Source organism: Callithrix jacchus, chromosome 3 (assembly GCF_049354715.1).
Source record: "Callithrix jacchus isolate 240 chromosome 3, calJac240_pri, whole genome shotgun sequence".
Classification (NCBI taxonomy): domain Eukaryota; kingdom Metazoa; phylum Chordata; class Mammalia; order Primates; family Cebidae; genus Callithrix; species Callithrix jacchus.
Window position 1 is genome coordinate 75,300,377 of NC_133504.1, and position 16,840 is coordinate 75,317,216.

Here is a 16,840-nt window from a genome sequence, read left to right on the forward strand (position 1 = left end):
TGAAATTATCAAAAATAATCCATGGGAAGACAGCAGTAGTTTTAAGTTTCTTTAGAATTTTCTTATTAACTTTAAATTGTTTTTCTACATACCCTGTAATGAAGGTTCTTGTGGTTCTTGAACATGAATGGATTTAAAGTCAAGCTGCATCCTTGGTAATGCAAAGATAGTCTCTGTTTCATGGTTGTAGCTAGAACCTCCTCTGAATCCACTCAACAAACTAGAATTCTTCACAGTAGTGCTATTCTCAGTGTTGTTAGCATCAACATTACGAAGTAGATTTAGCTCTACATGCATAATGATAAAGTCAGAGTGAAATTATTAAAACAATAGGCATTGACAAGCCTATACAGCTTTCAAGACAACTATAATATACAGAACTGTTATTTCAAAAATTGGAAAAAAATCACATATATATGTATGTAGTGTATCTATATTGATATCTGTATATCACTGTGGTCAAGATCAAAGCTTTATAATGTGATTTGTATAAACCTAATACATTCTAGTTTTGGTTTCTGGGATTTTAAAATGAATATTATTCTCAGCTGAATTCATGTCTGAAGTTAGAATTTCACTAAGCCCAAAGGTCTCCATAGATGGAAGACTTCACTCTTACAGAATTTGAAATTAAATAGGATCCTGATCTTGAAGTCAGTCAGAAGTACTCATTTTCCCCAACATATATGCTATAATTAAATATAGATCTTAGTTTTATAAAGATCTTTTATAGATCTTAGAATTATAACAATTAGTATTTTTCTTCAGACAACAGTTCATTATACTAATAGACACTTTAGAACTCCAGCCATAAAAATCCCTCTTCCCCCAAAATCCCTATTTGAAAGGTTAAACAGTCAATATGGATATAATCTTTTGATTCACTCTTTTATTCTCCTTTGTTTTAAGAAATTTTTAACTCTCCTTTTTTTTTTTTTTGAGATGGAGTCTTGCTCTGTCGCCAGGCTGGAGTGCAGTGGCACAATTTCGGCTCATGGCAACCTCTGCCTCCTGGGTTCAAGCAATTCTTCTGCCTCAGCCTCCCGAGTAGCTGGGACCACAGGCACATGCCACCATGCCCAGCTAATTTTTGTATTTTTAGTAGAGACGATGTTTCACCATGATGGTCAGGATGGTCTCAATCTCTTGACCTCATGATCCACCTGCCTCAGCCTCCCAGAGTGCTGGGATTACAAGCATGAGCCACCGCACCCGGCCCAGTCTCCATTTTTTAGCATTACTACCAAAATATTTTTCCAGGATCATTTCCCAAAAATTTCTAAAATATTTCTCAATATAATAAACTTTAATTTTTTATTTAAAGACAAACTTATTTTGAATGTTTTCAATTACATCTAAAATGATTTGAGTTCATGAGATGCTGCATTACCAGGATGGTATTAAATAGTTATGACTTGTGTCAACCAGCAAGGTTAAAAATGAAAATTGTTTAAGGAAATGAAAACACCATCCTACTTAAATTCTAAACACAGTCAACAGAACCTAAAATGGAAATAACAAAATAAATCTTTCCAAAGACTCAAAATTTTTACCTTCATTCCTTGTGGCTGTAACATAATTGAACCATTCTTTCACACTTGCTACTCCATGGGGTGGGTTTTCATGGCGGCGCCTTGTTATCTTGGTTATCGTTGCCATAGGACTTTCCAAAGCACCACATGGTTTTGTAACCATGGTATTATGACCCAGATGAAAATCCAGTGTTTGTACGATATATGTAGAATGATCACTGGAGCCTACAACAAAATAAAATTTTTTTGAAGTAATAATCTATATTTAGATTCAAGATGATAATTGTGGCCTCAGAGCAGTATATTCATTTGTCATATATAGGAAGGCTAGGAGGACAAAAACCAAATAATTAACAAATATTTCTTCTATTAGTGGTAATTGGATCTGTCCCTAGTAAGATGAAGAGCATCAAACATTTTTTTCCCTCATAATTTAGAAACCACCAAGTAGAAGAGTAAAGCTCAAAGTAAATGGATTTATCACTGTAGAGGTAAAAGCACATCCTTGCCTTATATATTTGATAATATAGTCTTGACTGGCAAATAATTTCCTCACACTACCACTATGTTGCCTTCACTTCTTTTTTTTTATAAGAAAGATTACAGTAACTATTTATTACCATGACTATGTTTAGCCACAGCAGCAGAAACTTTAATTGCCTAAGCAAGAAACAGAGAGTAAGATGGCAAGTTCAGAAATTAACATGTTCCAGACATTATAAATATTGACTCATTGGCAGTGAACTCCTTAACATGTCAGATACATGAGAACAAATAGAGACTAACTTCAGAAATATCATTGTCATTTGTAGTCATAACAGAAAGGAGAAAGTAAAAGCTGGAAATGTGTCAGCTTACCATCTTCCCAGATTTTCTGAGCTTCAGTCCAAAAAGCAATATTTGGTTCTTCTAAATGAAAAAGAGCCCAAGATTTTGAACGGAAGTTTGGACCATGAAAACATGCCAGTGTCATATGATTTCCATGTAAACTCATGGATCCTCCAAATTGCATTCCATCTTCTGGCAATGGAATCTGAAATAAGGATATGTGGCATCCAGATACCACCTTCAGTACTCCAGGCCAGTGTCGATGATGTGCTGCATCAAGCACTGCAAGAAAACAAAACAAAAAAAACACGTATCCATAAGTGCCTAATGAGTACCCTTGAATAGGGTGGAGTAAGGCAGCAAGTGGCAACTTTCTACAATCTCAGGAAAGGGATGAAAACAGTGTCCAGTGCCTGTTTAACATTTAGCAGTTGCTAATAAAGACACATTCTAGGAAAAGAGGCTGCATGAGGATAAAGAAAGTAGTCACTTGCTAATAATAATTAAAACTAGTATGTCTGAGGCTGCATGCAGTGACTCACACCTGTAATCCCAGCACTTTTGAATGCCGAGCCCTGGTGGATCACTTGAGGTCACGAGTTCGAGACCAGCCTGGTCTACATTGTGAATCCCCATCTCTACTAAAAATATAAAAATTAGCCAGGCACAGTGGTGCATGCCTGTAGTACCAGCTATTTGGGAGGCTGAGGCAGGAGAATTGCTTGAACCCAGGAGGCGGTGGTTGCAGTGAGCTGAGATCGTGCCATTGGACTCTAGCCTGGGTGATAGAGTGAGAACCTGTCTAAAACAAACACAAACACCCCTCTCAAAACCTCCTAATATATCTGTAATTGTTAATGAGTTAAACGTACTTGCAAAATATTTTGTGTAATTCTCATAATAACTATAAACTACATAAATCATCTTAACTGATTTCAAGTGAAGAAGCAGAACAAAGAGGTTAAGTGAACCAGTAACTGGAAAACCTAGAAATCAAATACAGATCTCCTTAGTTTGAGTACTGCTTTTTAACTCTTCTATTTCTTTGCTACTCAAAGTGAGGTCAGAGGGCCAGCAGAATTAGCATCACCTGGGAGCTTGTTAGAAATGCAGACTCTTAAGTCTAACTGTACCTACTAAATCAAAATCTGTATTTTAATAACATCTCCAGGTTTTTCTGATACATGTTAAAGTTTGAGAAGCACTAATCAAACATGCAAGGTATATTTTCCATTTATTCCAGTAACGTTCCTTTTGTCTGTTTTTCATACCTCTCAACCATGATCCAAAACAAAGATCATGAATTGTATTCGGCTGGCATGTTTTCCTTAAAAAAATTCTCTAAGCCTTTATGTTTGTTTTTTGTGACAAGGAGTTTTTTTTTAAGAATCCAGGCCAGGCATTTTGCAGAACATCGTTCAATTTGTATATGCCTAATATAAATTCTAGTTTTAAGGAAATACGTGGACTAGAGGAAAAAGATAAAGGATACCACAAGGAAGTAACTGAAAAAGATCTAGAAGGTAGGGCATTCCTTAGGACAGTTGGCTACATCTCCTCAACAAGTCAGTTCATATAAAAAATGAACTATGCTAAATTAAAAGAAGGTAAAGGAATGTAACCATATTTAACCTGTGATCTTGGATTGGATAAACTGCTTTGGATAAACCCATTATACAGGACATTTTTAGATCAATCATAGAAATCTGAATGTGTTTTGAAAGCTAAAGGAGATAAGTAATTAGCAAAATGCAAAGTTGAAGATGACATACAAAATGGTATGAGTTTGGATATTTTCATAAAATATACACATATATACAGATACATAGAAAAATATCTGGAAGTATATGCTTTAAGGTGTTTACAGTGATTTCTGAGTGGAATGTGATAATTTTTTGCTTCTATTGTGTTTTCTGTTTTTTTTTTCAATGTACATGCATTACTTCTGTGATAATAGAGTTTTTAAAAAGCTATCCTCATTCTGACTGCTTCTCACTACTTACACCTCTATCATCCTAGTGAAAGCCACCATTTCTTGTCTGGAGTGTTGCAATGGCTTCCTTACAATAATGATGTAACTATGTACGTAACAATGGTAATGGTAACTATTGCGATTGTTTCCTTCCATTCTTAACTACTTATAGTCTGTTCTTCACATAGTAGCCAGAATGAGCTTTAAAAGGGAGTTTTTTTTTTTTAATTATACTTTAAGTTCTAGGGTACAGGTGCAGAACATGCAGGTTTGTTACACAGGTATACATGTGCCATGGTGGTTTGCTGCACCCGTCATCTACATTAGGTATTTCTCCTAATGCTATTCCTTCCCCTTATAGGCCCCAGTGTGTGATGTTCCTCTTCCTGTGTCCATGTGTTCTCATTGTTCAAAAAGGGAGTATTTTTAAAAAAGATAAATCAGATATCAAAACTGTTTAAAACTCTCTGATAGCTAACCATCATATTAAAAATCTTATCTGTGGTGTACCTCTGTGAATTCATGTTCAACATTTTCGTCCTTGCTCATGTCTGTTTCAGCCACAGGCAACCTTAATGATTCTTAAGCCAAGTTTGTTCCTACTATGGGAACTTTGGACTCAATATCCACCTATGCCTGGAACTCTCTTCTCCCACATCTTAGCCTTATTCTGATTCATGTTTCCACTAAAATGTCACTTCAGAAAAGGCCTAAATGATCACCCTTTCTAAAATAGCTATCCTTAGATTTAATCATTCTCTATATTCTTCCTCTGTTTTTGTTCTTTTGCTTAGCACTTTTCTCTTACTGAAATTATCGTATATATTTAGTTAGTAAATTTATTATGGTCTTTCTCTCCCATTATAGTTTAAGCTTCAAGAGGGTAGTAATTCTGTCCATCACTGGATTTCCTGTGTCTAGAATAGTGCTTAAGTACATGGTTGTAGCTTAATAAATATTTGCCAATTGAATTACTAAGTAAAAATAAAGATGATCTTACTATCACTTGCCTAATAAATCCAAATTTGGATATTCTGACTCCACAGACATTCTAAACCAAAACATGATATTATCATAAACAGTATTCAAGAGCATGGAGTGGGTATGGATGCAGATGCACTGCAGCAGGGGGAAGGGATAATAAATGATAACTTCCTAAATGATGACCTCTAATTCCACTGGCAGGTAGAAAATCTGATCCTTTGCTAATTGAGTGGGATAAAGAGCCTGTGGGCGGCCAGGCACAGTGGCTCATGCCTATAATCCCAGCACTCTAGGAGGCCGCGATGAGTGGATAACCAGGTCAAGAGATCAAGACCATGTTGAAACCCCATCACTACCAAAAAATACAAAAATCAGCTGGGCGTGGTGGTGCGTGTCTGTAGTCCCAGCTACTCAGGAGGCTGAGGCAGGAGAACTGCTTGAACCTGGGAGGCAGAGGCTGCAGTGAGCCGAGATTTCACCACTGCACTCCAGCCTGGTGCCTGGCGACACAGTGACACTCTGTCTCAAAAAAACAAAAAAAAAAAGCCTGTGGCCTATTTTGTAAGAAGGGACATACAGATTATTATTTTTAATTAAGAATGTAACATATTTAGTGAAAGATACAGCATATAGAAAAGCTTAATTCTAATTCTTACATTGTTCTTGTGAACTTTTTTCTAGGTTGCTAGTCATTGTCTTTGGTGGAAGATAAGGAACTGGTCCCCAAGTAGACAGAGCTCGTTTGCTGGTATCAAATTGTTGTGTGAAAAATTCCTGGAGTTTCATTCCTATTTTTATCAGATCTGGTGTGGTTGATCTTGATATCATTACTTGGAAAATATCCCACTTCAAATCTCCATGGACGAAAATCTCACTAGAATATAAACAGAATCTTTGTCATATGTCTTACAGAAGATACTCAAAAAGTACAAGAAACATTTTCTTCCCTCTAGCTTTTTAATTTGTATTAATTGCATAATAAATAATAATTTTGTAGGAAAAATTTGTTTTCTCACTAGATGGTAGAAAACATGTTGACAACAGTCATGTAAAGTGTCCAAAAGTAATCCTTAATAAATACCTTTTATCAGTTATGCTTGATTCCAATGTATTATACAAGTTTACTTTCCATTCATCCTGAAGCTTAAGATCAGCATTACTGAAGATGCCCATGAGGATACTTGAGCCCATGTAATCAACACGAGCTTCAGTAGAACCCATAGTAATCTGAATTTTGTGACTGGGTTGCTGATTTGGGTGTTCAGAAATATGTGCTAAAACAGAAACAATAATTAATTTTCACAGAAATGTCCATGTGAAAATCATCAGAATCAATTTATAAAAGTAAATATATATATTTTAAAGATATGTTAGATCAGTTGTAAAATTTCAACATACCAACCATCTCCAAAGCATTGACATCTATGGTCCCTCCAACTACTCCTCCTTTAGAATCTAATTGTGATCTTCCCAGACCAACAGACATGCTAATTTCTCGATCACGATTACTTCCTACTGACAGACGGCCCTGGCTCTTCAAACCACTAGTTGTCCAACTAAAGGAAAAAAAGTTATTAGTTAGATATACAGCTTCCAGTGTCATGAATTAAAACAGGATTTAAATTCAAAAGGAGTTAAATCAGATTATTTAAAAGGTCAAGTTTGACAGTGAAACAACATACTTTTTATAAAAACTATGTGGTAAATACTTGAATATTAACATTGATAATGAAACTTTACTCCTGGCTAGAAAATTAGCCTGTTCTCCTTATAATTGATTCCCTTTTTATAGAATGTATATTTCATGCTATTTTATATTGCAGTATCCTTAGAATTAAGCCATTTTCAAGACAAAACATATCTTTAATAAACTATCTTTTTCAAATATTTCAGCATTCAAAAAAGGTTCTGAATATCTTTACAATAGAAGAAAAATTTCAAAAATGATTAAAAACATTTCCTTTGTATCTGAATAGCTTACGTTGTATTTCCCATTACATTACTCATATTCATTTGAACATTTAATTGCTTCAAGTTGATAGCAAACACAACTAGTGTTTCCCATGGGGTCCCTTGTTGGCTTGCTGCTTTGTTTGATTTGTTAAAAGGAGTTGATGTTTTTGAAAGTGAATCTAAAAACAGAAAAATCAAATACATGTTAATTTACATAAATACCAAGCTAGTTACAAAGCAAAAACTAATCTTATCACTATAATCCAAAAAGTAAAATATATTCTTGTATTAGAATCTGTTGTTTAATAGTTAATACTGCCTCTAAAATAATAGTTACCATTTACTAGATGTTTAGTAAGTGCTGGCAGCCTTACCTCTTGAAAGCTCATAAAATGATGTATGGCCCCTCTTTTATATAAGGAAATTCTTGTGTGCAAGGGATACAGCAGCACAGATCATGTATCACTCAAGGATTTTTTTTTTTAAGACATGCGGTCTGGCTGTGTTGCTCAGGCTGGAGTGCAGTGGCTATTCACAGGTGCAGTCACACTACTGATCAGTACGGGAGTTTTGACTTGCTCCATTTCCAACCTGGGCCAGTTCACCCCTCCTTAGGCAACCTGGTGGTCCCCCGCTCCCGGGAGGTCACCATGTTGATGCTGAACTTAGTGTGGACACCCAATCAGCATAGCACACTACAAACCACCTCAGCCCCCTGAGTAGCTGGGGCTACAGGCACACGTCACTACGCCCGGCAGGATTTTGCTTAAGTAAGAAGAAAATTATAAGGTACTGTTGCCACATAGAGGACCCAAAGGCAGAAACAGTTCTGAAATGCAGACGCCAGTTGGGGTGCCTGTCTTTTATGTTCTTACGGACTTAATATGTTTCTTGCATCTTGCATTTGCTCATTATATTTTAATCTTTTGATAATAACTACATCGCTTTTATATAATCAGGCACAAGTACAAGGCCAAGGCCATATGGAACACACTAACAATATACTAATTCCTCTCCCCTTATCTGCTTATAAAGCTACTGGCCATCTAGGTGTCTTGTTGGCAATACTTTGAAATGTTTGTTTTGTTGTTTTGGGGGATTTTTTTTTTTTATACGTATCATAAAACTTCAAGAGTAGAGTTTCCTATACTTAGGGCTGAAATCTGAGAGTAACTAAAATTTTATCTTGAGAACTCTGGAGGGCTACTGATAACAAAAAGAGCAGTATTACCTCTTCGAGGAACTGAAGAATCAGATACACTCCTTGATCTTATGGAAGCTGGGGATTTTAGGCTCTGTCCTGCTGTCCCTGGTGACATGGTGCTGTTTGTCATATGCTCATTGAACACATTAGGTGACTGAGGCATGTGTGTGAAAGAGGCTGACTGACTTGGCTGCTCCCATGTCTTGCAGTAAGCTTTTCTTGATGATTCAGGGGAAAGGTGTTGGCTTACCCCTTCAATGGAGTCAGGTGTCCCTGGGCCAGATGCTAGAAGAAAAGAAACAAAACAAAAAATACAAATTAATAGGGTAAAATCCCTATGTTATAAAATAATTTCACCCATTGATTTCTAATCACATTATGTATTCCTTCTAGTTCTCTATTTAGCAGCTGTACAGCAATTTACAGTTTGCAAAGAACATTCCAGTATTTTGTTTAAACTCCATGAAAAATGCAAAACAGGAGCTCTGGTCCCAGTTTACAGGTAAGAAAATACACTCAGACCTAGAGTTTCTCATATTTGCCTCTGTATGTACCTGACCTTACTTTTAACTTCCAAAAATCTCTTGATTTCGTTACCTACAACAATACCTAAATCCAGCAGACAACTGCAGGCAAGATAGTAACATGTTCCCAACCTCTTCTGTTTCCCATGCTTAACTAACCATGATTAACTTGGATATTTAAAAGGATTACAGAGTAATCATTAGAAAATAAATGTACTAACAATGTTACTAATTTACAAGTTTGTTAATTTGTTAGTACAGTTACAGAATAAAAAGTCAGCTGGAATGTAATCTCAAAGAAGGTAAGACTTTTTGTCTCTTTGGTTCTCTGATATATCCTGAGTGCTAATGTATATCCCCCTTGTGTTTGGCATATTAGAGGTGCCCCGTGGACATTCTGGAATGACTGAATGTATCACATGGTATACCCTACCAAGTAAGATCAAGTTTGTGTTATCAATTGTAGGTCTTGCTGCTACTGTAACCAAAATTAAAATTATATAACAAGCTTACTTGGCAAATTTATAGTTTGGTCTCCGAGGAATAGACGTCTTGCAATACTTCTCCTATACCATGCTCTTGGAAATGCCAGAATTTCACTGAGTCGGCGCATATCATATTTAAAGGAGGCAGACCCTATATCGCAAACAGCTGATATATAAATAACATTTGTTAGTACAGATTTCTAAAACCCTTAATGTTTTCACATGATAGGTATAAGACAGGGTTATTATACAGCTGAATTATATTTAAGTTATATATTATGATTAGTCAGTGATACGTTCTTCCACACATTACAAAAACAGCACATTCTAACACTGTTAGTACAATTTTCCTTCTTTGCGGGGATGGTAAGTTGGAATTCTGTTACCACTTTATCATGAAATCCTCAGATAAGTTCTAAAGATTAGTCTGATAGCCAGCTTTCAATTTTAACACAGCAATCTTCTCTATTATGGAAAATCAATCATCAGGATGAGCTGGTATACAAATTTTCTCAAAAGGAAGTGTAAACCAAATAGCTGTGGGGCAGAGAGTACTATTTTCTTATCAGACAAATAGCAGTGACTTTAGACAAAAAACATTCTGATGGCCTTTTTCCAGAGTTCTGCTCTGGAGCATTCTTCTGCTACTGTTGTACATGCTCTTCTATTCTTCTACCATAGTTTCTATAGGGTTTATAAGCCAGTATCTTCCAAAGCTAAAATTTCTGTTTTTGTCTGTGCCCATACCTACATAGCCATAGTCCCTAAGTCAACTGTCTACCAGAACCTTCTACCTAAATGTCCTATAGACATTTCCTTATTTTCTAAGTTAATGGCATCACTGCTCCTTCAGTTATCTAAGCTAAAAGTTTGAGACATTCTTGTCTCCTCTGCTGCCCCTAAGTTGTAACTTTTACTCAAGCTTGTGGATTCTCTTATATCTCTCTTAAACCCACTCCTCATTCCCTTTTCTCTTTTTACTGCCAGTTTAGGCTCTCATCTACTACTGCACGGTCTGTTTCAACAGTCTCCTCAAGCATCTTTCTTTCCTATCTTTCATGCTACCATCAGCTCTCTTTCTAAAACATATTTCTGAAGCATCACCCTGTTTCTTAACCTCTAATGGCTTCTCACTGCCTAAAAGATCAGAACCCGATTCTTCAGCATATGATATGAGTCCCTCCATAATCGCGTCCTGTTTTATCAACATATTACCTCTAGCCTATTTCTATCTCCATCCACTTTGTACAACCAATTAAATGTTCACTTATACCCTATGCTTCAGCCAGAGCAAATCAAACTATGATCCAGAAGCATACATTTTGATGCTCTGTGCCACTGAATACCATGCTGCTACCTCCAAGAATATTCCTACTCATTTTTCAAAATCTTCACCGAATAACATTTCCTATGTCTAGCCTTTTCTGATTTCTCATACAAGACAGAATTTATTGTTTCTTCCTCTTTATATAAAGCTCCATTATAGCATTTATTATCCTGGACTTATTTATTTGTCTACACATAAGACCTTGTCGAATTCATGCCTGCTCCACTCAATCACCCAGCAATCTCTGGCAAAAGTGTACTCTAAAACGTAGGCTTAAGATATATGTGCAGAATACTGGGTTAAGTGAACATACCGTATTTATTTGATTCATAATTATGAAAGTTTTTACTACTCAGTATTCTGAATTCTTCAAAACGTTCTATTTGCATTTAATTTTAAATATTCAAATCACAACGTAAAGTAAATGAGTGATTTGCCCATAGTTATACAACTATTTTTAAAACCAGCAATATACATGCAAACAATTCAAGGTTTTCTGACATCAAGTAAACATTTTTAAACATCATTCATCCCATTTTAGTGTTTTAAGCACTTACAATTATGAAAACCAAAACGATAACAATTCGTGGAGAAGAATTGAAGAAAAGAAGTAACTTTTATTGATTTAATTAGGTATATTTGGTCCTTGAGTGATAGGTCTATTTACCTAGAACTCATATCCCTAACATTAATTACGTGGACTGAGACAGTACCGTAGGCTGGGCATTCCTCTCCTTTAAATCCAACTTATCACTGAAAAGCATAACATTAATTGACTTAATATTTAAACACTATTAAAACAGAGGCCATTATTTAATTTTGGAAAACAATATTTTAATTTAAAAACTATAAAATTGAGTACCAGATATATTTATTAAAGTAGTGTCCATTTTGCTTGCAGACTTGCTTACAGACTGATTTTCAAAAAATGAGGCACCTCCTGAACGCCTGATCCGTGACAAACTCACTTTTACAAACTCAAGGTTTATACTGAGTGAATCTTTTCGACCAGTGACTGAAGTGGGCTCCTCATCCACGTTCCCTTTAAAACAAACAAACAAACACAAATCCCCACATTTATATATACATGAATGCACACAGCTGTCTAGTTAGGTGAAAATTATCTAACACACGTAATATGGCATGAATTAAAATCACTTGAGGTATAAACTTAAGGAGAATGATCTCATGAGTATTAGCATTCCTAACAATTTTAGAGGTTCAAACCCATAAACATAATTGGTGATTTTTACAACCCTTCTCCAACAATAGAAACTAGAATTGACATGGAATATATATTTTCATCATTTGTTTAAATACAAGTCAAGAGATAGTTACTAATAATAAGCTCTTATGCATTTTAGTGGTTTGTCTCACTTCAAAGTGCCAATGAAATTTATTTTCACTAAATGACTGACTTAAATTATAGTCTCTTTTTAAATTAACAAATATGACCCATTCAATTTAAAATTTTACTTTTTATACAGTTTCTTATACAAATGGACAGTGATTTGCTAAGACATTTAAACATTTCAATAGTAATCTCTGATATTCAGATTACTGATATTCAGTAATCTGAATATCAGAGATTACTGTGCTATGTATATTGCTTAGAAAATATTCTGAATATTAAAATTCTTGTATAATTATTGTATATGTCTACATATTATGTAAAGATGAGATAGGTATTATCAAAGAGGAAAAATATAAAAAGCATCTGATCTTGTCTATACCCTTATGATTTATGAAAAGAAAGCTTGAAAAGGTGCTACAGATCTGAAAACGATGTAAACATGCAAAGTATACCTAATCCTCCTGATCCAGCTGTAAGGCCAGAAACAGCAGTTTTTTGTTTCCCTGCTCCATATGGATGAAATACATAAAGGGAAAAGTCAGACATGCATGCAGTGAAGCTCAGGCCAGATGAACTACTGCTGGAAGTGGTCAAATCTGACTGACTACTACTATGTCGACTTCGGCCAAGAGGGCTGCCTAATCCCGATGAACCTACAGTAAACACAAGAAATTCAAAGTATTTATAAGCCATGAGAAAAAAAGGCCAGTCAATAATATGTTCTTAAGAACCAAACATGACTTCAGAATAAAATGGAAACACTCAAACATTAACAGTTCATATATTTTAATCCTTAAAACTGAAATAAGGACTTAGATGTATTTTCCAATTAATTTACACAAGGGCTGAAAACTCTGTTTATCCTTAAAACAGTTACTTATATATATGTTTGGCCTACTGCATGGTTTCCTATTTCTTTTCTCCTTTACTACTAGAAGCAGGCAGTAGAAGAGGCCCATAATAGTTGGACTCAAGCAAAGGGGGAAGAGAACATACTGTAAAAAATCCATATCATATACTTGGAGTCCACACTTCAGTAAGTACAGTGGAAACAGAACAAGGTATGCATATCCAGAAAGTTAAAAAAAAAAAAACCTCTGTTAGCCAAGTGTCCTTGTTGGTAACATTTACTAGGGAAGGACATGTAAACTTCAAAAACATAAAAAATACGAGACCATTTGAATAGATTATTAAATGATTTTGTTGGTGATTCCAAAATTTATGTCCAGACCAGACTTTTTTTGGATTTATATATTACAGCTGCCTACGTGACCTCCTATTAGAATGGGTCACAGGCATTTACACTTAACTGCACTCTTGATCTTTTTCCTTGAATTTGCTTTTCTTCTGGTGTTCCCCATCACTAGTAAGTGATACTTCTTTGAAGTATCACTTCATGGAAATAGCTCAACCAAAACCTGTCATCCTTCCTACTCCTATCTGTCATGCAATTTATCATTCATAATTTCTATATCTCAGGTAAATAAACTCTGTCCATTTCCTTCTACCGCCGCCATTCTAGCTTAAGCAATCATTAACTCTGTCTGGACTACAGAAATGTCTCTCCTTGCCTTCTCGAATCAACTGCTATACGGCAGCCGGACTGGTATTCTAAAAGTATATATGTGAATCATATCCACGCCCTTGCTTAATCTTTCAGTGGCTTTCCCACATGAGTTTCTCTCTTAACCTTTCTTATGCAAGTCTCCATGCTTATAATGGCTTTTTTCCCCCTTTTTGTTATTCTGAGTTGCCAAACTGTTTCTTCTTGTTGAATTTTGTATTCTCTCCCAGTGTTCGTTCCCTGAACTCTCTGCTTAGCTAACTCATACTCACTTCATGTTTCCATTTAAAATAAGCTTGTTTGCTGGGCTATTATTTGTTTCTCCACATTCAGTTTAGGTTCTATGTTAGTAAGTATGGACCATGTCTATTAGCTAAGTTCACTATTATCTCCTAGCACTGACCCAGACCACAAAGATCCTTTGAAAGAATGGATATTGTCACAACCTATATATTCTCATCATCATTCCTTGAATATTCTATAATGATAAAATGAGGGTTGCTATTCATTTCTGTTGTTTTCTAAAGAATAATAAAAGTTGGGCATAAAAAAGGTTCACATTTCATATTCCTTTCACTACTTATTCCTAGCATGGTGCATATATACTGCTATAATAATTTAAGTTCTAATAATTTATGACATTATGACCAGTTTGTCATTAAGAAAAAGATTAACATTCCAAAAGAGAAATGAGCATGGACATATATTTACCATTCCTAACAAATAACTAATAAAATAATAGAGTATAGATTAAAATAATAAAATCCAATTTTAATCCATCCCATTGACAATGATTAAAATTAAAAACAGTATTGGGAAGAACAAAATGGACTGGTGTCCGTATACACTGTGGTGAGAGTGTAGAAATTTTATAGTCTTACCAGAAAGCAAATGTATCAAACACTTTCAGAATGTTCATACTTCCTAACCTAGCAATTTCTACTTTTAAGAATTTCTCTTAAGAATATATATTTGTTTAAAAATATTTACAAACAAAGATGTTGATTTTAATATTATTTTAAAAGCAAAATAACCCAGGAATCTCAAGTATATGATCAAAATGATGGAATATCATATAGCCACTAATTTTAGAGATGAATATTTAATAATATAGGAAAATAACTATGATATTTTAAGTTTTAAAAAGTTACATAGCAGAAGAGGCCATATTTCAATTTTTGCCTTGGAAAAAGATTGTATTACTATAGAAATGCTGTAGTATTACCAGAGATAACAACGGTTATCGATGATAAAGAGATATTCTTATTTTCAGTACATCTTTAGTGTACTATTTTCTATAATGAATAGTGGGTGTAACTTTTGTAATCAGAAACCAGCACTACCACTATAATATTTTGTTGACAACACAACTCCAACAGCAATATTTTGGAACTTAGTAGTAGATAATGGGTGACCAGATTAGCAAAATCTTTAGTATCAACCTTTTTGTTTGTGAAAACTTTCAAATATTCACACAGCAAAACAAATGACATTCCTATAACCATTTCCCCACTAATACAAGTAAATACTGGAGGAATTTTGGGATGCTTTCTCACAAGCCAGTCTGTAATAATTTTTCCAACTGATATTTGATGAAATTATTAGAATAAAGATTTGACTCTAAGATGACTCTCAAAACATAGCACCCAAAACCTATACTGTATTTCCTTACAAATCAGAAAAGTATTTTCCCCTTCACTGTTTTCATGCCTCTATCCAAACTGGAATTTAGGATTTTATTTTTTTTCCTTCTTAATACAAGCCTTCTCAACCTTGGCATTATTGATATTTTCAACCAGATAATTATTTGGCAGTGGAGGGGGTTGTCATATATACTATAGATGCTACTATTAGTAGCATCTCTGGCTTTCATAGTAGCTGCCAGCTGTACCCCCTCAGTAATGACTGTAAAAGTTGTCTCCCAAAATTGCCAACAAGATAGCTCCTGGTTAAGAACCACTATTTTAATGATATTCCAGTTTTCTTATCAGTTTTCATTCAGTCTAGTCTCTTTTTTAGAGGTATTCAATAAAATCTTTACCATTTGCATGTGTGATCTCTATTCAATTTTTAGGGCAGAAATGGTACCCAACATTAACATAGTGAGGAATACCTATAATCTTAGGAAATCAATTATGTTTTAAAAACTGAACCTTTTTTGAAACACATAGATGAGTTAGAAAACCAAATTTGCCATTTAAAAATACATATGCTACAGCTACTTGATAGTTTTCAGTCAGCATAAGAAAGAAATCCCTGTAAAGTAACACTATGTTTCTTATTTTCTATTTGCAACACTGATTACTCTTTAATGTCAAATAGAGCTTAAGATAAAAAATACTCAAAAATACTTGAATGTGTGGATTATTATACAGCATTTATGTCATAGTGCTTTTAGTATGTACATTTAAGCCAAATTTAAAATGCTATTTAATTGCCATTCAGCTAAAAAAAAAAAAAGGATACTCAAGTTCAAGTAACACATGAAATATACTCAAAACATTGGTCTACTATAGATTTTTTCTATAAATAATCCTCAAATATTCCCCTTTTCCAAATGTATTTTAAAATACATATTAATTACTCTTAAAATATTGATTTTAAAATAGTATTTGGTTTTGTACTAGAGGAATAAAAGACCATTATCTATACCTGGTATTCCAGTTTTGCTAGCAGAAGTCTTTGTTCCACTCTGAGTAGCATTACCTCCAGGGGATAAAGTCTCTGCAGGATATGTAGTCCCTAAAGTCTCTAGTTCTCCTCGGTTTGAAGAAAACACCAAGTCCAGGGATGGCAGCTTTAGCATGCATTCTACTCTTGATACTGGTAAACAGCTAAATTTGATCTGTGAGGGCTAAAGATAACAGAAAGCAAAAGGTTTCTAGGAATTGGATAAAAGAAAAGTTTAAATGGAAATAATATTGAAATGTTCCAATAAACTTAAGAAAAACATTAAAAAAAAAAAAGAAGGAAATGAAGTATATCACCTGAACTCATACTTGAACCACAGTATCTACTGGGAAGTTAAAAAACTGAATTTCAAAGCTTACATTTAATTTTCATTTCAGTCTACATATATGATCATGTTTACTCATTTGTAGTTAAGATTTTGT

The 16,840-nt window shown here is 34.6% G+C and overlaps 2 protein-coding genes across 33 annotated transcripts in view; one reads left to right on the top strand and one right to left on the bottom strand.

Annotated features, from left to right (window-relative positions):
• LOC108590822 (uncharacterized) overlaps positions 1-16,840 on the top strand; it is a 66,684-nt gene that overhangs the window by 38,718 nt on the left and 11,126 nt on the right. Inside the window, exons 5-6 of one of the 2 annotated variants that reach the window (XR_013532913.1) lie at positions 8,867-8,975; positions 13,099-13,199. The exons of the other annotated variant lie outside the window; for it this stretch is intronic. The gene's annotated coding sequence lies outside the window, so the exon portion shown is untranslated. The remainder of the gene's footprint in view (positions 1-8,866; positions 8,976-13,098; positions 13,200-16,840) is intronic. 2 annotated transcript variants of the gene reach the window in all.
• BLTP1 (bridge-like lipid transfer protein family member 1) overlaps positions 1-16,840 on the bottom strand; it is a 220,865-nt gene that overhangs the window by 6,273 nt on the left and 197,752 nt on the right. For all 31 annotated transcript variants that reach the window (XM_035293010.3, XM_035293009.3, XM_078366548.1 and 28 more), the window contains 12 exons: positions 16,380-16,581; positions 12,616-12,816; positions 11,672-11,851; positions 9,511-9,648; positions 8,501-8,758; positions 7,298-7,448; positions 6,715-6,872; positions 6,398-6,590; positions 5,973-6,190; positions 2,391-2,642; positions 1,554-1,757; positions 93-287 (listed from right to left, as the gene is read on the bottom strand). In XM_035293010.3, the coding sequence (XP_035148901.3) occupies positions 93-287; positions 1,554-1,757; positions 2,391-2,642; positions 5,973-6,190; positions 6,398-6,590; positions 6,715-6,872; positions 7,298-7,448; positions 8,501-8,758; positions 9,511-9,648; positions 11,672-11,851; positions 12,616-12,816; positions 16,380-16,581 (2,350 nt within the window). The remainder of the gene's footprint in view (positions 1-92; positions 288-1,553; positions 1,758-2,390; positions 2,643-5,972; positions 6,191-6,397; positions 6,591-6,714; positions 6,873-7,297; positions 7,449-8,500; positions 8,759-9,510; positions 9,649-11,671; positions 11,852-12,615; positions 12,817-16,379; positions 16,582-16,840) is intronic.